Genomic DNA, 23,831 nt, shown 5'->3' with positions numbered 1-23,831 from the left:
TCAGGACAGGCCTCATGTTCAGGAATAGGTGACCAATATATGGTGGCCTCCACAGGTTTTTTGTGTGTTTTTATTTGGTTTTGGTTTGGTGGGGTTTTTTTTGTTTTGGGGGAGTGGGATGATTTTATTTCATTTTCTTGGTTTGGGAGGCTTTCATTGTTGAATTGCGGTTTTGGTCATTGAGAAAGAACTGGAAGTTGGGTGAGTAAAGAGGGGGAGAGGATCTAGAAGGACCTGGGAACGGGGCAGAATACGACCCAAATATATTTAAATTTAAAATAAGATAGAGAGAATATCTTGTGTCTGTGTGGATGTGGCATCTGTCAGTAATAAATCTGATGGCCTGTGGCTCAGGCAGGAAATAGAAAGTGGGACATCCGGGAGGCAGAAAGGATTCTGAGAGAGAGCCAGGCGTGGAAAGATCTGGTCAGGATGTGAGGAGACGGACACATGGTTCCTGAGCACAGGTAACCAGCCACGTGGCAGAATGCAGTGGAAGTAAATGGGTTATCTTAAGTTAAAATTCTGGTTAGAGAAGAGCCTAGCTATATGGCCAAGGTATTTGTAAGTATATTTTGAGTCTGAGTCTTATTTCTGGGAGCATGGGACCGAGAGGAAGAATCCATTTTAATTCATTTTAAATAACAAAAATAAAATTTTATTTTAAATAATAAAAATATAATAATACTACTAGTAATGAAAAAGCAACTCATACTACAGTAATAACTATAACCCCAAATGAAAGAGCGGGAGGGGGGAGAGAGAGGAAGGAAAAGGAGAAAGAGAGCAGAGGAAAGGAAGATATTTTCATCTGAATCTCAACCTTACACAAAACAGAGCATAGAAAAGAAAAACAATGTAATTTCTAGAAAGACAAAATCTTCGAGACTTAAAGCTAGAATTTATATTAGATACCAAAGTAAGGATCCAAGAAAGAAAAACCTGATCCATTACAGCACTGTGCTTGCTAAAGGACCCTACTATGAATGGGAGGAGAAGCCACAAACTGAGAGAAAAGGCTCCCAATGACTGAGCTGAGGCCTCATGTCTAGAACATATGAGGAACTCTTAAAACTCACCAGCGAAGCTCAGAGCGTTCATTTGAAAACTCACCCTACGCACACACCAACATGTCACTAGAGGTGGCTGCCAACCGGCAAACAGCCCCAACAGCGACATGCATGCAGATGGCTGACACCATGAGCAACTACAGAAACACAAATTAAAATCACTGTGAGCTATAATACAAGCATCAGGGAGATAAAGATCTTAAAGACAGTGATAAGATATGCTGTCGAAGATGTAGAATAACTGGTCACTTACTCAGGCAAAATGGCACGGTTGCTTTGGGAAAACTGGTAATTTTCTTCACAGTGAAATGCTGAATTATCAGGGGACGTGGCCGCCTCTACTGTTGGCTATTTATCCACATTAAATGAAAGCTAAGAGATCCATTGACATTATACATGAATGCTCATAACTGCTTTATTTGTAATAGGCTAACTTAGACATAATTTGGATTAATCAACAGATCATTTATCTGTTAACTTATCTGTAAAACCAGCTGTGGTACTTATATCACCTGGAATACTACTCACCAATAAAAAAGGAATGAACTGTTGACACCTGTAAAATCTTGTATAGATTTACAGAAAACTATGCTGAGTGAGAAAACAGTCAATTCCAAAGGGATATATATATATATATTTATATGCTCTCTCTATATAAATATATATAAACTATATATATGATATATATAAACTATAAATATACATATATAAACTCTTTGGGGCTATAGTTATTACTACAGTATGATTTATTTTATTACTATTATTATTATGTTTTTATTATTTAAAATAAAATTATATATATATATATATATATATATATATATATATATATGAACATAATGATTCCCAAGACCAGGGTAAGGTATGTAAGGTGAAGGAGTGTGACTGTAAATGGGCAACCTACGGGACCTTCACAGTCATGGAATCACCCCGCATCCTGAGTGTCGGTGTAACAGTATGCACCTATACATTTGATAAAAACACAGTCAGACAAGAAAAGCTGAGACAATCTGAAGAAAAACGTTGGGTCTTACCAATGTCAATATCCTGGTCGTGGGGTTATAATATTATTCTGAGAGACATTACTACAGCATGTGGTGGGGCGGGGGGGGCACCTACAAGGTAATGCTATGATATCATGCCAACTGTCTTAATTAAAATTGCATAGAAAAATCATGCACTCTTGGCTGAGGGAGCTCAGAGGTGGTGGGCTTGCCAGGAATGAGCACGGCACCCAAATAAACAAACAGAATGCTTAAATTAGGGTTCTAAAAGAAATCCCATGTGGGTGGGTTTGGTTTTAGTCCATCTTACTGGAGGAAAACCAGACAAGAGTCACGCCATTCTGCGCCCAGATACCTGCATGGAGGATTTTCTTTTTCTGTGTCTTTTCCTCCAAATGCTTCCATGATCCTGTAGACACATTTGGGGGTGAAGAAGCCATTGAATCAGCGTCGGGTTGAGAGTTTGCAAATTTTTCTGGAGTTGAAACCATGGACGAAATTTCCTTTTGATGCCTGTTTGATACAGATAAATTTTATATATATATATATTAAGTAGACCAATAAAAAGGAGGGCAAAAGAGAAGTCCATCAAGAAGGAAGAGAAGCCATTAATCCATTCACACTAAACATGACAGACTTGAAGACGTGAGCATTCCCAGGCTGTCCTCTCAGTAGGATGTCCCCTTCTAACTAAGAGCGTCGGCAAATCGGGAAGGCCAAAAATACATGTATTAGTCCGAGTTTCCTGTTCATCAAAACTCAGTCTTCCTATTATCAAATTAAGCATTGATATGACTGGGTGCATGGACACAGGAGTGTGGTCAGGTCCGGCCTGAGCTGGACAGTGTGGCTCCCATCACAGCTCTGTTCCTTCCAGATGTGTGACCTCACTGAAGTCACACGGTCCACTCTAAGCATCCTTGGTCCATCGTGCGCTGACTACACAGGGCTGCCGTGAGGATGAACAGGAGGAAGCACTGGCTGTAAGCACACAAGCATTATGGAAACCCAATTCTCCAACCCCAGTGTCATCCAGCAAGCTCTTGTAAAGGCATAGACTTCCCACACCTGCCGAGACAGCAGCAAACAGTTCTGGAGAATCTGAGGCCAGGAGGGATCCAGAAAGTCTCTTCCCAGGCATTTCTGCCTCTGGACTCTGAAAACATTGGCCACGGTACAGCTGTGTGGTCCTGCCCTGTGTTCCAACCTTTGTGTGACTCTAGCCTCACTATTCATCCTAAGGCAGAAAGGACCAGAACTCGTGTGCCCACTTCTCCTGATGTATGGTTTGCCTCAGTTAAATAAAAATTAAAAAAATAATAATAAATAAATAAAAAAGATTTGGAGGCTGTTACATTTTTATTATTTATTTATTTACACCTAATGGGAAACTTCAAAACAGTCGTCTGTAGTTAATAGCTAAATGGGAGAAGTCACTTCCCTAATGTCATTAAGCAAAAAGGAAGCCGAGAAATTTGACACCTGCAGACCAGGCACTGCTTTCTGCTCTTTTCTGTTAAGTCAGAGCTCCTACTGTGGGTTCCTACATCCAGCGGCCTATCACCGCCTTACAGACCCTCCTTAGGATTAAGTAACTTGCCCAGAGTGTAATAGTTGCAGTAGTAAATACTTCAGACTCCAGCACCCAGACCTCCCAGTCCTTGAAACAGAAAACACAAAAGAGCACAGAATGCACTGCTAAATCAGACAACAAACAGCTGACCAAATGCAAGATCTAAGCAACAGCTGCCCGTTTTGCTGAGTTTGTTTAAACTGCTTCCGTAAAAGGAAGGCAGCTAAGAGCTAAGGGGCTGGGTGAAAGACCAGAGAAGCTGGTTTACACTCAGGGAATGTTTACTTACTTGGTTTTCAGTTTATTCACAACATTTAGAAGCACATTTGTGCTTCCCAAATTCCCAAAAGAAAACACTACAAGAATCTCCTTCTAAGACAATCCACTACAAGATAGGCCTCTCTTCTCTGAATTTGGTATCTGTGCTAATGCTTAATTTGTTAATAGGAAGACTTTGTTTAGATGAATAAAAGGTTCTGGTTAATAGATATATTTTCATCTTTCCACTTGCTATCTCCCTTTTAGATATCTCCCTGGCAGACTAGGCATGAGTGGAGGAGGGAGCATGGAGGGGGTGTCGGGGGAGGGAGTGGAAGCAGGAGAGAGTCGGAGAGAGGACTTAGCCAAGTGACAGGCGGTTTGGTAGCTTACCTGCTATCTGTGTCCTTGTCTGCGTTGTACCACCAGTCAATGACTAAGGACTCGGTGTAAAGCTCCTGCATCTTCTCCAGGTCGCTGTAACCCTGCTGCATTTCCTGAAGCAAAAGGTTCAGGTCTTCATCCTGCAGAAATGAGAGGCGAATGCTTCACTAGCTCCTGTGAGTCCACAGACACCTTGGACAGAAGACTTACGGCCTCAGGCACAGATGCTCAGAGGTTAAAAGCACCAGCTGCTCTTCCAGAGGTCCTGAGTTCAATTCCCAGCAACCACATGGTGGCTCATAACCATCTGTAGTGAGATCTGATGCCCTATTCTGGCCTGCAGGCGTACATGCAGGGTGAACTCTGTATACATAATAAATAAATCTTAAAAAAAATATTGTGGGAGTCTTTCACTATCCCATGTCCAACCAGCTTTATGGCTTATTATTCACATACAAGAAAGGGAATTTATGTAGTCACATTGTGACATCATTATGACAAAAGCAATAAACATACCCACTGCCTCCCCAATCCCCGACCCCAATTTCTAACTCTGGACTTCCTTCCTATAACCCCTCGCCCTAGTTACCAAGATACTATTCAACATATCCTGTCCCTGCAAATTAGCTTGCATTTTCTACAAATAGAATCATAGAATAAATGTCTTAATCCTCCGAGGCTCCCTTCACTCATAATTATTTTGAAATTCATTCATGTGAACCTGCCACTCATTCATTTTATTGTTAAGTGGTGTTCTGCTGTATAATTAATATAAAAATGGATCCACTCACTCACTTACAGGCAGCTGAGATGTTTCCAGGCTTGGGCTGATACAGATAACACTATGAACATGTATGTATGTATGTATGTATGTATGTATGTATGCATCGTTTGTGTGGATATATGCTTCTAGTTATTTTTGGCAAACAGGAGCCTAGGATAATTAGATCATGTGGATGGTGACCTCACTGTTGTGAAGAACTACCAAACTGTTTTCCGAAATGGTTGTTCAATCTATAATCCTGCCAGTCAGGTAGGAGTCCCTTGCAAACATACAGCATAGATGGTAGCTGAATCTCTGCTATTCTCACACCTGGATGACAGTGTCTACTTGTGGTTTTAATGTGGATTTCTTGTTGCTAATCGTGATTTTGATGTTATCTACCAAGCACATATTCTTTTGTTAATATCTTGTTTTCTCTTAAAACAGGGTCTTGCTAAACATCCCAGGTCAGCCTTGAACTCATGGTCTTCCTGGCTCTGCATCTTCACTGGTGGGATTCTGATAAAATGTCTGCTTAAAATTTTTGCCCATATTCTGAGTTTCCTCATTACTGAGTTTTGAGAATGTTTTAATATTCGGGGCATAAGTCATTTAGTAGACACAGAATTTGAAAATATTTCCCTCCTACTCTACAGGATTTCTTTTCAGTATTATAGCAGTCTATTCAGCGAGGAGGCTTTGAATATTGATTTATTTCAAATGATCAATTTATTACTGTATGGATTATAACTTTTATAACCTACCTAAAAACATATATATTTTTGTAACGGCTGTTTCTTTGTAAGGGCCGGTTCTGCTACTTTGTAATGGCCCGTTCTGCTGCTCCGGTCTGCAGGTCAGGGTCTAGCAAGAGAGAGAGTGGGGACCGAGGAGGGGCAAGAGACGCAAAAGATGGATACAAGACAGAGTCTGGTCAAGTCTCTTCAAGTCTCTTTTATTCTCTTTTATAGAAAGGAAATCCTGGGTATTTATACCCTTTACCACATGACTTGCCCTCGTGGACAAGCTCAACTGAAGACACTAAGTCACGTGCCTTGTAGCCATGGATACCATGTGCACCTTGCAGCTGGGGGCACTAAACAGTGTAACAAGATGTTTATCAGAGTGCGCTCAGCTGTTGCAGGCTGTTGAAAACAAGTCTCTTGTCAGGGTATATGGCCTGAGATGGCTGTAAAGATGATAGCCGCTTTCGGCTAAGAGTCGGCTCCCAACAGGTATATATATATATATATATATACACACACATATGTTCAGGTAGGCATTGTGGCATATATCTGCAATCAGAGTCCCTGGGAGGCTAAGGTAGGAGAACCAAGAGTTTGGGGCCAGCCTGGGCTACATAGGGAGACCCTGCCTTCCAACTTGTTCTTCAGAAAAGGTATTTCAGTAATTGTAAATCCTTTGCCTTTCCATAGGATCAGTTTGCTGATAGGTGTGTATATGTGCACAGACATGTTGTGTTTGTGTTCATGTGTATATACATGTGTATACATGTGTGCACATGCATGTGCATGAGTTTGTATATATCTGTGTGTATGCATGTGTTTGCATGTGTGCATGTGAATGTGCAGACACAGGCACACAGAGTTCAGAGTAGGACATTGATTGTAGGTGTCTTCTACCCTTTCTATGTTCTGCCTCGAACACAGGCTCTCAGTGAATCAGACTTGGAATTTCAGTTATGCTGATGGCAGCAAACGCTCAGGATCTACATGTCTCTGCCCCATAATGCCAGAGTCACAGGCACCCTTGGCGATGCCTGGCTCTTTACATGGGTGCTGGGATTCGAACTCAGGTCCTCATGGTTGCAGAACATGCACTCTGATCCACTGACCCATCACCCAGTCTGTTAATTTTCATTAAAATCTTGTTGAGATTTTTGACTGGAATTGTATTGAGTTGACAGATAGATGCATCCTTACACAGTTATTATTATTATTACTATTACCATCATTATTGTTATTTCTGCTGCTATTTTCAGTGAGGTCTATTTAAATGTTGACTCTGCTAGTAGGAAGAGACAAAGTTGGGTTTTGTACATTTACTTTTATGACTTATAATCTGGCTAATGTAAATGATTGGGTGCAGTGGCCCCTTTGAACACGCCATCAGATTTTCTACCTGGATAATGATGCCGAATGAAAATAACGATAGACTTCCTCTCACTCTGGTACCTTTCACTCCTTATGCTTCTAAAGCATTAACTGGGACCTTGGGAAGATGGACCAGAGCAGCGAGGGCAGCATCCTTGCAGCTTGCCTGTTATTTGAGGATTACAGCAATGTGTACTGAACTTGGTAAAATGTTTTTCATGTAGAAGCCGAGATGGTTACTTTTTTAAAAGGCTTACTTAGGTTTATATGCACGAGTGTTTTACCCGCGTGTGTATACGTATACAACATGAAGCCAGAAGAGTGTGCTGATCCCCTGAAACTGGAGTTAGTTGGTTGTCAGTGGTCACGAGAGTGCTGGGAGCTGAACTGGGGTCCTCTGGAAGCTGAGCAAGTGCTCTTACTCAATGAGCTAGCTCTCCAGCCTTAACTTTTATTTTGTCTATAGTAAGCTGAGGTATTGGCAGTTAACCTCATGACCCAGTAGATGGCCCCATACACATTCACACAGGGTCAGCACCGATTGGACTCTGGAAGCTATTAATTATAGGACGTTATCAGGGAGATGGGTTGGTGGGTCCTGGGAGAGTTCAAAGGAAATAGAGAAGGATGTGTACATGCATGAAATCTTCAAAGAATAAATAAAAATAACAATATTGGACAGGAGAGAGGGCTCAGCAGTCAAGACCACCGACTGCTCTCCCAAAGGAACAAGTCTCTGTGATCCAGTTCCAGGGGATCCGGTGCCCTCTTCTGTCCTCCAGGGTACCAGGCATGCATGTGGTCCACAGACACACATGCAGGCAAAATGTATATACAAGAAGGAAAATGAGCGGCAAGCTTAGATTCCTATAGATCTCCTTGAGTTGGTGGGGTGACCCACAAATGTTGCGTTTTCTGGCTGTGAAAGTGTGTCCTTGTATTTTCAATTGTTATTTGAAGCTGGCTATGCCTGGTTAGGGGGATGTGTAATATTCACTTCCTCACCTGCCTTTACAAGAAAGCCAAGCTGCCCTAGGGGAAGGTGACCTTCCCCAGCCTACCAGCTACGTGAGGAATGTGGCTTTTTGCATAATAAAGAGCTGGAGGCTGGAGCTGGGGCAGGAAGTACTGCAGAACTTCCAGGCAGGAAGACATGCCTTTTGAAGCCGGAGGAGGCAGGATGGAGGCAGGGCAGAGCTGGAGTCTGGCTCTGAGAACCAGTGGAGAGATGGAACGGTGGAGAATTCGGGCTAATGGACACTAGCTGAGAGACTGAACCAGCAAAACAAAAAACAAATCAACAACAACAAAAAGAAAACAACGGTTTTAAACTATATAGATCTCTCCATGTCTTAATTGAACCTCAAGCAGGATCCTCAAAAGCCATGCAAATGTTGAGTACATATCCTCAGGCCAGGACTAGAGGATTATGGAATACTTTACTTTGCCCTTCCCTGTCAGTGTGAATTGTTTTATCATATGGTCACATAGTTGCATTCCCTGGGAAGTTCAGAGGTAGCTACTAAGTATCTGCAATTTCTGGAAAGTTTCCCACACAGGTGTTTATAGAGCAGAAATTAAAAGCCTTTATATGTGTGGTCTGGAGAAAGGGCCCAGTAGTTAAGAGCACAGGCTGCTCTTGCAAAGGACCCAGGTTCTATTCTTAGCAGCAGTATGGTGCTAACCATTTGCAACTCCAAGGCATTTGAAGCCCTCTTCTGGCCTCCATAGGCACCAGGCATGCGTATGGCACATAGACACACGTTCAGACAAGCACCTACACACAAAAGCAATAGCAAGCAAACAAAAATATACTAAGATCCTTGGGCTACTATAGCTATAGGAGTTCCTGGCTTGTACCTTTGTGTCGATTGAGGCTCGCATTGTCACAAGTTCTGAGTCCCTCAGGCCACATTTGGACCAACACTGGGGCATCGTTACTGCACCAACTGCTTGGCTTAGTTTTGTGTATGGCTGCAGTTCTCTCAGCTCGGGAACTGATCTTTGAGACTATAACACTCGAATGAATGAATGAACCATTTGCTCCGTGTGCCAAGTTCCCACCTGAATATCCTGAATGGGATCCTTGCAGCCAAAGTTATAAGCTCGGAACTCGCCTCCAGTCAAAGCAGCAAGCTCCTTCAAGAACTCGTTCGCAACCTCATCACTGTAACTGAAGGAGATGGCACAGATAGGGATGTTCTGAAAGAGTTTGACGTGGTCCATCACCATTTCTGGTGGCTGAAAAGGTAATCGGGGGGATGGGAAAGGAGAAAAGAGAAAGACAAATGGTATTGAAGAGGAAAATTACACCAGACCCCTCCCGTCCTGGAAAAGAAAGGTCATAGAACCTTCCAGAAGGCAGAGGCTAATTAACATTCCTCAGACTACAGGGGGTGGGGACTGACCTGTGGCTGGGGAGGGGGCCCAGAGCACTTGGACAATGGGCCCTTGGCCACACACAGACAAGAGAGGTCCCCCTCATTCCCTAAAGACCAATCAGTTTAAAAAGTCACTGTTCTGCCAATCACATTGTGCCTAATGGCCGCTACCCCTAGAGACTGTATAAATGTCCGCTGAACAAGCCGTTCCGGGTTGCCTCTCCTTTTGGGATGCAGGATGGCCCCACCATGCTGGAACATTAAAAATTCCTCTTGCATTTTGCATCGATCTCTTGTCTCCATGTGGTTTACTCAGGGGGTCTCAGGCAAACTAAGGCTCTGCTCGCTAGAGTCTTACAGTATCATGTAAAAAATATTCTTAGCATTTTCCACAGGTGGTCAAATTCTGAGATAGTTGCTCACACAGTGAGTGACTTTTTTGTCAATGTGTTAGTTCAACTCAATCAGCAAACCGCCTACCAAGAAGCATGGAGCCCCAAAAGCCTCAGTCTTGTCTGGCTGAAGTCCCACATTATGGTAGGAGAAAGGTTTGTCAAGCAGAATCACCTCAACTTTAAGTGCACCTCAGTATAGAGGCCGTGCCAGTTAGGCCGTGGTCTGGGCTGGGATGGAGACCCATAGGAAGAACATCCTGACCACTGAAATCCCACATTGTGGGTCCCTGGCTTCCCAATTTGGCTTCCAAACATCTTTATGAAAAGAATAATTTCAGTTTTTGCCATGTTGTGGGCAATTTGCTTTAGAAAGAGAGGGAAAGAGAAACATCATTTGTTAAAGGTTCTTCTGGGCACTGGGTATTTAGTTTAGGGCCTGTGTGGTACTTTGAAGGAAAATGGCCCCTTGAGACTCATAGGTAGAGGCACTATTTGAAAGGCTTCAGACCTGTGGCCTTGTTGGAATATGTTGTGATCTTGTTGGCAGAAGTGAGTCACTGGGAGTGGGCTTTGAGGTTTCAGAAGCTCAAGTCAGGCCCAGTGTCTCTCTCTCTTCCTGCTGCCTTAGGAAATGGATGCAATACTCCAAGCTACCTCTCCAGTACCATTGTTGGTATCAGGAACCGGCTTGGCAGATCATCTCTGAGCCCAGTGACATCACACATAAGCCACAGGGACTCACGCATCTGTTGCCATGGAAACCGCCATACATTCCCAGAATCCACTTGGCTCACCTTACCTTTACCTGCGAGCTGCTACATCACAACCCAAATAAAAGGCAGATCCTTTTGACCTCTCCCCACACCTGTTTTCCCTTCGTCTTCGTCACCACCTTTGTCCTCTTCCCCCCAATAAACCTCCCATGTGGAATTGTATCGGTGTGGTGTGGCGAGCCAGGATTCTAACACAACAATCATGTCTGCCTGTGCGTCACCATGCTCCATGCTATGATGATAATATGACTAAACCTCTGAAACTAGAAAAGCTCAAACTAAATACTTCGTTTTATAAGAGTGGCTATGATCATGGTGTCTCTTTTACAGCAACAGAAGACTGGCTAAGACAGCCTAAATTCCTGGCTATGCCTTAGAACCATGAGTTTGGCCTCTCAAGCATCTTGGGAGGTAGTTTGGGAAGGAATGATGGCCGCCTATCCATTCCTCTTGTCCTTTTTAATTATAAAGACACTGGTTTTCTTTTCATGACAATGATATTGGCTTTTAAAAAGGTGTTTGGGGGGAGGGGGACAAAAATCATCAATGATAACACAGTACAATTTACCTTTCACAAGAATGGCCAAACCATCCCAGTGAGACCTAGAAGTTCTCAGGGAGCAATTTCCTTTCTCAATAAAAAAACAAAAAACAAAAAACAAAAAACCAAAAAAACCAGAAGAGCCCAATGTCCTTCTCCATTCTTGCAAAATGGACCTTTCTCAGCCATGCTGTCACCACAAGGATGGAAAACATTTATTCAAAGATGGTGGACTGTGAAGACAAGAGGAAGCCCACCTTCTGGGACACATGTGTGGGTGGTTGTTTAACCAGAACAGGTACAGCTCGGTTTCCCATCCACCAAAAACATGGCTCTTTATCATCTGGTATTTGCCTGCTGTTCTGTCTTTCCCCAGCTATTCCTTCCAAGTGATAATATAGCCAGCACCTCCACTTAACGGTGAGAAACTGATCTGTACAGTTAGGTTTGCCAATGTCACCAAGTTCTTTGGTGTTGACACTGGAGTCCAACCAAAAGCACACTTCAACCCTAGAGTTACCAGGTAGTTCACTCCCCTGGTGTGTGGGGATTGCCTCTTGGTGAAGATCAAGTCATAGTACCATTGTTGACCACCCTGGGAAGACTTCCTCTGCCATCTTCTTCTCCAAAGACAGCCCAGCTAGTGCCTTCAGAAACTGTTGAAACTGTTGCCAGCTGTCCCAGGGCCTCCCCGTGTTCTCACTGTTAGGAGTTCCCCTTTGATCATCCATCTTGCTGGCTCCTTCAAACAGTTCCTTACTCTACCTGTGGATCCTGACCTTTGCCCTTTAACCTTGCCTCATTTGATTTTCCTTGAAGCCCTGGGGAAAGGGTGATGAATGAGAGGGACTCTACTCACAGCTAGCTGGCCTTCCCTGGGGAGGATGCTGCTTAAATGGTCCCCAGAGACTGAACTTGTGGATGCTGCCACCCAAACCTATCCTCGGTCTCTACTGAGGCTAGCCTTGAGTCTGTACCTACTCATAAGTGCCTTCCCAATTTGGCTAGCCAAACTCTGATCTAATGTAGCTGGCAAGCTGACCCTGCCTCTCTTGTCAACCAAGACCTGAGTGAAGCGTCCCACCCCTGCCTGTTCCAGCTCAGCATCCCTTTCTGAGCACTGACGAGCTGCTAAGTACTAAGAGCTGCCCTTCATCCTCCTCTGATGTCCATCCACAACCTTTGGAGGGAGGTATTTAGCTTTCATTTCTTCCTAGGAACCTCCAGCCTTTGCTCTTCAACCCTAGAAACCAGACAAGAGACAACCCTACATTCTGCTAATCCAATAGCCGGTGCCAGCATAGCAAGGCACTGCTCTTCTATAGGCTTACAGCAGAGATACTTGGGATAGGAAGGGGGCAATGGTGCTATCGTTCCAGCTGCATGCTGGGAAGCCTAGCTGCTGTCTCCCCTTCATTAGCTTATGGCATTGTACATTTATTTGCTCGTTGACTCTCCTTCCACTAAAAGCTTCTTTGAAAACCGGCACCATGTCCACCTTGCTCACTGTTTGGTAACCTCAGGCGGGGAAGGGAAGCCCTGGTACTATATTTACGGAGTTCAGTGATGGAAATATCATTTATTTCCTCAGAGCAGTGCTGTGAGGGAGAAGGACTAGCCTTGAGCCACAGATGAGGAAACACTAGTTAAAGGACATTTGGCCAAGGGTGCTCTAATGGGCAGGGTTGAGTCAGTCTCTAACCCAGGTTTCCACCTCTAAGTTATTCCCAGTGCTCTATTCAGCTGAGAGGAGCACATCAGGAACGACTGTATAAGCCCACCACTTGCACCCAGCTCCAGACCCCACAGTGTAAACTAGCATGGTGTTACAGCACCCCTTGTGGCTTTAGAATGTGACTGGAACCCCTGAGCTACTGACTCATCCTCCTATTTCTTGGGGCTTCTGAACATCTGTGTGCTCCCTGGTCCTCCAAACCTGTTTGCTCTTAACTGGAATTGCAGTTGAGTTCCTAATATCATAACGAACCAAAAAGTGGTTAACTCCTTTCTGCCTCCTCCACTCCCCCACTGCCCGCTCCCAAGCTGGGCACCAAGCCCTGGGGACTCTCAAGTGAGTCCCTTCCTCCTTTGTCTTCCTACTGGCATGCTTATAGACCCTTGTCCAGGTCTCAGCAGAAGGTTTGGCATAGCTGTCTTTTCTCCGACATATCAGGGCATGTTTCCAAACTAGGGATGGGATGATAAGTTCTGTTCCTATGAAAGTTGCCATTGTAATGACACCTACCCTTCTAACCCATATGACAGCCCTGACTTGAACACCCTTATCTCATATTACACACCCCCTCCATGCCCTGATGGGTTTTTCTCAGCATGACCCTGTTCCCCATACACCCACCCTTCTGCACCCACCACCCAGGACAATTTGTTCTCTGTTCAAAAAGTTCTTTCTCTCCTTTCCAGACACAGAACAAATGCCCCTCTCCACTAGAAAACCCTGTATAGCTAAATCCACACCTCTCTGCTGCTAGACATAGAGCAGACACCCTCAACCCCCACCCCCGGACTGTATCAAAATGAACTGTATGCACAAAATGAACTGTATGAATATACATCTAGTACATCCCCTAAGGCAAGGATCTTTCACAGCCTCAGACCTTGGCACCACCTGGGACACACAAGAGACACAGACTGCTTCTGAGTAGAAAGTGCAGTGAAGTTGACAGAAACAGCATTCCAAATTAAATTTCACCAAAGCACAGTCTCTCTGCCATAAATCTACTGTGGCGGTAAAATCCAGTGGCTTCGATATTTAATCCTTGAGCCATTTGACACAGGGTATTTTAGAATAGGCAGTCTGCGCATATAAACATCTTCCAAGGCGGGATACGTGTTGATACTAATTCACTTTAGCAGTCGATTTACATTGTGTTGGCCTGGAAAATTCTCGTATTTACTTAATGCCCGGAGTACTCGTCTTTCATTCACCAAGCTCGAGAGAAGCAGAACAGACGCTCCTGAAATGTTTTCCAGACATGCTAAACAAAGCCAAGAATGTTTCGGCTGAAAGGCATGCTTTTGTTTAAGTGATGGCGAAGCTAAACTTAGGGATGTGAACCAAGGATGTTGCCCAGAGACATGTTTAGATTGAGCCCTCAAAGGAAAAAAACTGAAAGCAATCTCCATGTTGCGGGTGTGTAATAAAACACAATCCAGTGTGCAATGGAAGGCAGGCGTCTCCAGGCCTGTGAATATGGGTCACATTAAGTGTAAAATATCCGCTACCACCACAATGCCCATAAATGTTTCTCAGAGTTATAGAAGACAAGGGGGTTCCTTGGTGTCTTTTTGTACCTCAGTTCTGGACCCCTATTCCAGGGACATATCTTTCATTATCTCTGAGGGACTGGTCCCTGGATATTAAACCCAGAGCCCCTCGAATGCTTAGGCAAGCACTCAACCCCAGGGCTGTAGCCTTAACCCCCTTTTAAGTCTTTCAAAATAAAATTTTAGACAGTGTCTTGCTAAGTTGTTTATGCTGGCCTTGAACTCATTCTATAACCAGCAGTCATTGAGCTGGTCAACCTCCTGCCTCAGCTTCCCGTGTGTGTGGGATGATAGGTCTGAGTCAACAAGATCAGCTCCTCTGCCTGTGAAGAGCTCAGCACCCACCCTGACCGCAGCAGTCCAGTTTGAGTGAGTACCTGGTCAGGTCTTCCGTCTGTCAAAAGGTAGATTACTTCTGTTTCTTCATCAGCAAAAGCAATTTTCAGGGCATCCAGGGTATTGGTGGAACTTCCAACCTGTGGGTGTTGGAGGGAAAGAGACAGTACAGAGAGATCATATAAGCAAGTGAAATGTATTCTCGGCTTCAATTTTAAAAAGAAAGAAAGGAAGGAAGAAAGGAAGGAAGGAAGGAAGGAAAGAAGGAAGGTAGGAAGGGAAGGAAGGAAAGGAAAGGAAGGAAGGAAGGAAGGAAGGAAGGAAGAAAGAAAGAAAGAAAGAAAGAAAGAAAGAAAGAAAGAAAGAAAGAAAGAAAAAGGAAAGGAAAGGAACTTCTGAAATAAGAGACAAAATTTCATTGACAAAATGATTTAAGACCAGTGACCCCAAGAAACCAAGCCTCCAGGTGTGCCATCAGTGTTTCTAGCCTGGCAGTCCAAGGTCTGCTAGAAGCCAAGGCTGTGGATTTCCTGTCTTGACAACAGGGGTCTTAATGCAATTTCATCTGTGTGGTTTTGTGTGAACCACTAATGCAGTTAAGGATGGAGCTTAATCAAGCTGCCGGAATACTTCCTGATTGGGATCATGTTTGTTCCAACTCAGGATTTATTCATGCCACCCAGTATTTGGCAAGCATGAGCGTGGTCTCATTTTAATGATGAACACGTGAATGTTTCTAGCATAAATCCAATCTGCAAAGGTCACAGTGGGGAAAATATACCTTAGAATGCTCAGGTATGTTATTGGGTCTTATCTGAATGCATGGGGTGCTGATGTTCTGCTTTGAGTATGATAGAAATAAACTAACACATCTGGAAGCATGTAGTTACAGGTTCCACGTCCCTGGGATTCAACCAACCAAGCTAAAAATGTTCAGAAAAAAAATTACATAGATACCAAATATCAGAAAAATCCATTATTCCCCAAATAATATATTATAGTAAGTATTCACTATACTATAGTAAGTAGAGTTGCATTTTTATTCCGTTAGATATAAGTAACTTGAAAGTGACTGAAAACAGACAGAAGGACATGCACAGTTCACACGCAAACGTGCTCCATTTTCTGTGAGCAACATCTGTCGTCTTTGGTATCCATGGTGGGGGGTGTGATCCTGAGACCAGTTTCCCATAGCTACTGAGGGCTAACTGTATAAATTAAAATCAAAGAGGATCAATTATGGCTTATTTTCTCTCTTACATAAAAGATTAATCATAACACCATCCATAATTCTTTGTGAGTGTGTGTGTGTGTGTGTGTGTGTGTGTGTGTGTGTTAAAGAGAATATATACATTACATGTCAAGAGGAAATAATGGTAAATTTTTAACAAGGTTACCAAACATATCAAACAATTATAAATTAGAAAGATCTCATGAGCCAGTACGGAGTGGAATAAAATCAGATAAATGTAGATTCACTAGAGTGTACTTTAACATACAAAAAAGAGCCTTACCCGGTTATAATCCCTGTCTGTAAAAGACACAGAACTGCAAGATTAACCCTTCCTCCTTGTCTCAGTCCCAGGGTATCAATTCAACTGCAGTCCATAAGCAAGAAAAACAACTGTGACTGATCCAAGACAGAGGGAATTTATGCAAAGGGCATCTGGAGAGCTCACAGCACTGCCATCTGGCAGGGAAACCCAGCTTGGGACCTCACACCAGCAAAAACCCCAGTCCTGTTGCAAGCCTGCTTGGCAGGAGCCCCACGGCAACACCACCAGGACACCAGATGCTGTGGTTAGCTACACCAAACCAGGTGCTGTCAGACATGAGATGGACCAGCAGCCCACTGCCACCCAAGAAGCTTCACCCATCTGTGTATGCCACCGCTGTCATGTTTCTCTCATTGGTAGACCCACTGTCTGGGCTCACTGTCTCTCAGTTCAAATCCAGGAAGGTTACTCTGAGGTTGTGTGCCTGAGCCACACACACACTTACATCTGAGCTGAAGAGAAGCCAGAGCTTCAACTTCTATATCGTGGACAGGTTCTGCTCCATTATAAGAACTGGGTAAGGAGACGAAGACTGGTAGCCCAAGGAATGATGAGTATCCAGCTCATATCCCTTCTATTAAGAGATGTTCAAACCCAGGCCCAGGTGAGGAAGTTATGACTCCTCCCTTGCAGCTCCTCTTCCCTGGGCTTCTTCTCCCTGTCTATAGATACTTAATAAAGTACCCAAGACCCATTTTGCCATGTGTCATGCTAGGGCTAGAACATGACTTAGCAAACTGTCTTGAGAGGGGTTCCATGACAGTGCTGGCAACCTGGAGACACTGCATTAAACACTATGCTGGCTCAGCTACATGGATACCTGGCATTGGCTGCATTACTCTAGCTGGGTGGATAGCTCACTATGGAGCTGGCATGGAAGACTACCAACCTGGGCAGAGCACCTACAGTTCCTGTATTTTTACCCTGTGGCCTAAGAAGACTCAGAGTTTGCAATATCTATTCCTGTGTCCACAGAAGGTCACCCACCAGGAACAGGAAGCCCAGGGATATACCTTTCACCCCTGTCTTAGCATCAAGCAGGAACTGAATGGGAGTCCCAGCAGCATGAGGTTGCTCTGAAAACTAAGTGGTTACTGGAGTGAAAGCTCACAAATATAAGCCAGCTCGGGCAGACTGAACCTAAAGACAGTGTCTGCCTGCTGAGCTAGCAGAGTTTCCTGACACAATAATCAGATTGCCCAGAATCCAATAAAGAAAAAACAGTCGTCCCACAAAGAACCAGAAACAGCTCGCTTCAGAGATCTCTGAGACAATAAAGCAGAGAGGATATTAGTACTACTGTAAGAATTCTAGGAAAAGAGAGAGAGTGAGACATTTTAAAAATGTTCAAGAAGAATGTCTTTTTAAAAACCCCTCGGGGGCTGGACAGATGATTTGGGGGTTATAAGTGTGTATTGTTCTTGTAGAGGACCCAAATTTGCTTCCCAACACGCATGCTGGGTGGCTCACACTGTGTCACAGCTCCGGGGATGCGATGCCTCCTACCCATGTGGGCACCTGCACTTGTGTACACGGCCCCACCATATACATATATACATAACTTAAAATAATGAAAATCTTTTTTTAAAATCCTTACACTTGCTGAAAAACATAAAGACTATAATTCAAGAAGCTGAAAAACCCCAAATAAGTTAAAAATCTATGAAAATCGTAGCTAGATAAATTGTATATAAATTTCTGAAAATTAAAGCCAAAAACAAGAAAACAAAACAAAAAAAAAATCCCACCCTCCCTGAGAACAGTCAAAGAGAAATAACATATTGCATTGCCCATTAAGGAATTTCAGTCTGGGTGGCAGCCACTTCTCATCTGAAACCACAGAGACATAAGGAAGTGGCCTGACATGTTTCAAGTGTCAAGAGGAATGACTCTGAAGTCATAACTCACATCTGGTGGGAATACCTACTTCGGGGCTGATGGAAAAGCATAGGACTCTATAGCCAAGAGTCTCGTCTTTAAAGGGTGACTAATGAAAACTTACAACTCAAAAGAAGCAAGAGTAGAAACTCAAACCCTGAGCATGGAAGGCATTGCAGAAGGCCACCCTTAACTCCCTAAACTTCTCCAGTCGAGTGTTATGGCTGGGGTAGGTTTTATGGCATCTAATGATTACATACAGGAGAGCCATTTCAGTAACACGTTTACGGTGGATGGAGCATAGAGGGTGTAAACTGAGAGCAGGCTTGTTTGCTTAGAGTCCTCATACATCTGTGTCAGGAGCTGTAATAAATGGCAACTTAGTATAAAGACAGCCACTAGGACAAGCATTTAAAAAACCATACAGAGCGCTACAGTAAAAAGTAAAACCGAAGTGCTACAAGTGACCAAAGGACCTGAGAGATGGCAAGAGTAAAGGATGAAGCTGAGGATACGCAGTAAACAACCAAACTGTAGACAGGAATAACTTCAGCTATCCATAGTGCCCATGCATGGCTCTAACACCCATTACTTGACGGAGATCAGGGAACTACTTACAGTCATGACCAGATCCCTTAATCTTACAAGAACTTGTTTCAAACACAGTAATGTGAACAAACCGGAGATAAGAGGGTGAAAGTGATACGTTACAGATTTATTCTTTTAAAGCGGGGATAGCACACTTAAATGCATACTTAGTACGCTTTAGGTTTGTGGACCGGGTTGTTGATTTTTGCTTGGGTTTGATTTGAAGTCTTACTTGGTAGCTAAGACGGCTTCTAACTCATTATCCTCCTGCCTCAGCCTCCTAGGTGCTGGGATGTGCATGTATTACAAAGCCTGGTTCACCACACACTTCAGAGCAGTGAAAGTACTAAGGACAAGAAGGGATATTAAACAATGGTAGAAGGCTCAATCTACAGACACATATATATGCACCTAATAAAGCTTTAAAAAACATAAAGCAAAAATGTGATAAATCTGATAAAGAAAAAAAATAGAGAAATGGCCAATTATGGTGATTTTTTCTAACACCCAGCACCATGGTAGTTACATTCTATAAATTTAAGTGTTTAACTTAATTTTTCATAATTTCTAATAAGTTTTACATTTTTTATGAAAAACAATTTTCAATATTGAAAATAAGTTAAATTTTGCCAAGTATGCCTTTGGTCTTCATGGAGTCAATATTAATAACAGAAAGACAACTTGAAAACTTCCCAACACTTGGAAATCAAATAATGGATTTTTAATAGTTCATGGCTCACAAAAAAAGGAAACAAGACATTTAAAACTTACTAGAAATTATGGGAAATTAAGTAAAACATGTATATCTATAGAATATGGCTACCACAGTGCCAGTGGGGAAATCTATGCCTGTTAGTAGTTCATGCTGGAACAATGGAAACACGTCCAGAAGCCGGCTGTGCTACTAAATGAAGAAGAACCTTCACAAGGTAGAGTGACACCCACTCACATGATGTAAGAGCAGAGTCAGGGAAACTCAACAGAGCAGCAACGCTGAAGATAGGGTGGCTCTTAAATAAAAGTCAGTGTAGGTTGGGTGTGGTGGTTCCTGCTATAATCTTTTAACACTTAGGAGGCTGGATTGGAGCCAGCCTGGCCTACCCAGCAAGGGACTGTCTCAGAAGAAGCCAGGCATGGTAACCATGATGGTTTATATATGCCTGGCCCAGGGAGTGGCACTATTAGCAGGTGTGTCCTTGTTGGAGTAGGTGTGTCACTGTGGGCATGGGCTTTAAGACTCTCATCCTAACTGCCTGGAAGTCAGTATTCTGCTAGCTGCCTTCAGATGAAGATGCAGAACTCTCAGCTCTGCCTGCACCATGCCTGCCTGGATGCTGCCATGTTCCTGCCTTGATGATAATGGACTAAGCCTCTGAACCTGTAAGCCAGTACCAATTCAATGTTGTCCTTATAAGAGTTGCTTTGGTCATGGTGTCTGTTCACAGCAGTAAAACCCTAACTAAGACAGTGATACACACCTGTAATTCCAGCTACTGAAGAGACTGAGACAGGAAGGCTTCAAGTTCAAGGCCAGCCTGGGCAACTTTGCAGTATTGACCTCAAACTGAAAGATTTAAGAGCCAGGGATAAAGCTCAGTGAGGGCACATGCTTGCCATGTTCACGGTGCTGATTCAACTCCCAGTGTCAACAAAGCAAACCAAACAACCACGACAAAACCAAAAACCTGAAGAGCATTCTCAAAAATACCATCAGTGTTCTTCAAATACATCAAGATAGCATAAATCCAAGGAAGACCAAGAAGCTTCCCCCTCCAACTGGGGGAGACAGAGGAGATACTGCAGTTGGAAATGTTCTGACAGAAAATCTGATGAGCTCAGAATGAAACCTACATTTCTGTTAATAGCGCCGCCCTGCAGTGAATCAAGTACTGCCCGCAATGTTTCCACCCAGTAAGACTGGATGTGCAGCAAGCTGTCAGCTACCAGCGTAGCTCCTGCTAGCGGTAGGTTGTAAAAAGAAGAGAACATTAGTAACACTGGAAACTTAACAAGTTGAGTCTGACCTCGACATTACATCCTAGGATAAGGTGGTCAGTTCCTTAAAGACATTATCTTCTTATATAATACAGCTTCTTCTTTCCCCATTTTAAAGGCAAAAATCCCGAAAGATCTTGGGGCATCCCAGTGTCTGCCTGGGCCTGCTTTGATCAGTCAGGATTCAGAGAGCTCAGGTAATGTCTGAGGTGGCTGCAGAGCAAATCGAGGTTATTTTAAGCACCTTTAAAAGGGCCCTGTCTCAGGTTTTAGGTGTCTCAAATATCTGGAATGCAACACGGTTCTGGGGCATATTCAAAATTAAGAGAAGCTCAAGGTGAGAGAAAACTCAGAAAGAGGGAATCCTTCTCAATAGCCTATGTGACAAGAGACAACAGCTTTCCAGATCTCCAAGAAAATTCAGACCTGAGAAATGACTTCTTTTCCTGTATTGTTCGGTGCTCCCCTCCCCCCATCTTCTCGCTCTCAGCCTTAAATGCTCGGGCCTTACTGTCTGTCTCCTTAAGTACATTGCTTCTGAACGAAGTTCACTGTTAGGAACAGCTGCAGTGGCCCCTTTGGGCCTTTGAAACACTGATGGGAGGGTGTCAGATGGGACAGATCTGAACACCTGAGTACCCCAAATATCTTCTATTGAAGTCTGTTTTCATCATGAAGCTGTAATCAGAGCCTGGGGCAGATTTGTAAACCTTGTCCAAGGGTTACACACCCACAAGTCCAACCAACCATGGAATGAAGATACATGTACGTATACACGTGCACACATACACACACAGACACAAACACACACACAATTGTCTCTGGGTGGGGAGATGGCTCAGTGGGTAAGGCCCTTGCTTTTGGAAATGATGAACCCCTGGGTTTAGATGCTCAGGACTCGTAACAGCTGGGTGCAGTCGTGGGCATCTATAGTCCCAGCACTCCTATTTGAAATAGAGTTCCCAGAAGCTCACAGGCTAGCTACCCTGCTGCATGGAAGCAGTAAAATAACCAAGAGACCTTGTCCAAAACAAGGGTGAGGATTAGGACCAACACACAATGTAGTTCTCTGGTCTTCACTCGTCTGTGACACACGTGCCCAGATCTGCATATACACACATATACATAACTATAAACACTCAAAACATTGTGTCTGTTTGAACCTATAAAGGCTTTCCCCTTTGTCTTTATTCCCTAAATGATACAGTATAACACCAGTTATGTGCAGTGGGTATTGTGAGTTGTGCAGAGATGATTTTTGGCCCCTGGGAAGCTTTCTGCAAATCTCACAGCATTTTATGTTAGGGATTTCAGCATCTGTGGCTCTTATAGGATGCGGGGGAGGTCCTGGAATCAATCTCCCATGGATACCAAAGGACGATGACTATAAATAGATGCTTGTCTAAACTTTAAGGTACTGACTTTTGAGTTTGGAAGAATGAGATCCGTGCAGCCAAATAACTGTCCTTGTATAGACACCGCCTTTCTTGGCGCCCAAGCCATTTCCCGACAATTTCTATCCCGTGAGTAAACACAAAGGACATATTTAGACTTCTCAAGCACTAGTACCACAGTAGACATTTTACCTTAATGTCTCTAATCCATGACTGAGCCTGTTTCAAATTATCTTCATTGATTTCAGCAAGTTTTTCCCGCCAAGCAGTTGCCTGACCATCAAAGGTCACAAAATTGAATTTACTCTTGTATCTCAGCTGTTCCTGTAAGAGACAATTATTATTTAACCATAAAACCGCTCAAATGTAAGCAGAGCCGAGGAGAACTTTCAGTTCGAAGCAATCTCTCAGGTATCCATTTTTAGTTCTAGAAACTAGCTAAAAAATTATGTTCAATTGGGAAAAAAAAACCAGTTTCTGCTGTAAAAGGCATTTGAGTCAAATTATATAGTCTGGATGTTTGGCCTCTACTGATGGTATATATGAAGCTATAGATAGTTTTACGTGCTACATATGTAAGTATAAGCAATGTCATACTACAACATTAAAAGCTAACTTTATTACTGATATTAATGCAGTGCTGAATAAGCATGTTAAATGCTTAAAGAAAGAAAATGATCTCATTTTGTCACCATGTCTTGAGAAAGGCTATTATTTGGGCACAGATCTACTCACGTGCCGGTCATCAGCCTACATTTCTCCTGGGGAAGCTAGCTAAGAGCTATATTTTGTATTTCTTAAACATTCTCCACTCTCAGCACAACAGACCGATGATGACACTGTGAGATACAGGTATGCAAACTAGACTCAGGGAGTGACCTGCCTCCAAGCAAACGATTGAGGGGCAGCCCAGGTGAACGGGGCAGAAACTGGGATCTTCCACCATGAGCCTACCTATTTATGACTCTAAATAGATGCTTGTTTAAACTTTAAGACACTGACTAATAAGATTAGATGGATGGGATCCGTGTAGCCAAATTACTGTCCTTGTATAGACACCACCTTTCTTGTCACGCAACCTATTTCTCGACAATTTCTATCTCATGAGCAAACACAGGGCATTTGCAGACTTCTCCCACACTAGTCTACCACAGCAGAGCTTTTGGTAGGATTAGCAGATATTCTTCCCACTTGCAATTCTGGGGCCAGTTCACAAAGTTCCCCTAATTGACATAGGAAATTTGAAATATCAAGATAATAAATATCTAAAAAAAAAAAACAATAGTGGTTTCTGTCGGTTATCATATGTTAGTGACAACTCCAGGCAGAAAGTATAGACACACACTTAAGTGATCCAGGAGTGATGGTGACATAAAGGACCCAGCAGAGAGAGGACCCAGCAGACAGAGTGCCAGGGCGCACTCAAGAGTTCTAGAGTGGCAAAGGGGAACACTTCTGGACTGGCTTTCTCAGGGACCCTTTCATGCAGTGTGGCCACTGCTCAGAGCCACTACAGACAGTGACTATTGGGGATGCATTTATG

General features: G+C 43.4%; 1 protein-coding gene across 1 annotated transcript in view; it reads right to left on the bottom strand.

The window, feature by feature from the left end:
- Vwa3b (von Willebrand factor A domain containing 3B) overlaps window positions 1–23,831 on the bottom strand; it is a 165,828-nt gene that overhangs the window by 51,908 nt on the left and 90,089 nt on the right. Inside the window, 5 exon segments of the mRNA XM_028775375.1 lie at window positions 2,430–2,587; window positions 4,299–4,429; window positions 9,231–9,407; window positions 14,919–15,017; window positions 22,481–22,612. Coding sequence (XP_028631208.1) covers window positions 2,430–2,587; window positions 4,299–4,429; window positions 9,231–9,407; window positions 14,919–15,017; window positions 22,481–22,612 — 697 coding nt within the window.

Source organism: Grammomys surdaster, unplaced genomic scaffold, assembly GCF_004785775.1.
Source record: "Grammomys surdaster isolate TR1022 unplaced genomic scaffold, NIH_TR_1.0 255, whole genome shotgun sequence".
NCBI classification, from domain to species: Eukaryota; Metazoa; Chordata; class Mammalia; order Rodentia; family Muridae; genus Grammomys; species Grammomys surdaster.
The sequence above is the reverse complement of the archived record's forward strand: the minus strand, read 5'-3'. Positions and strand labels throughout refer to the sequence as shown.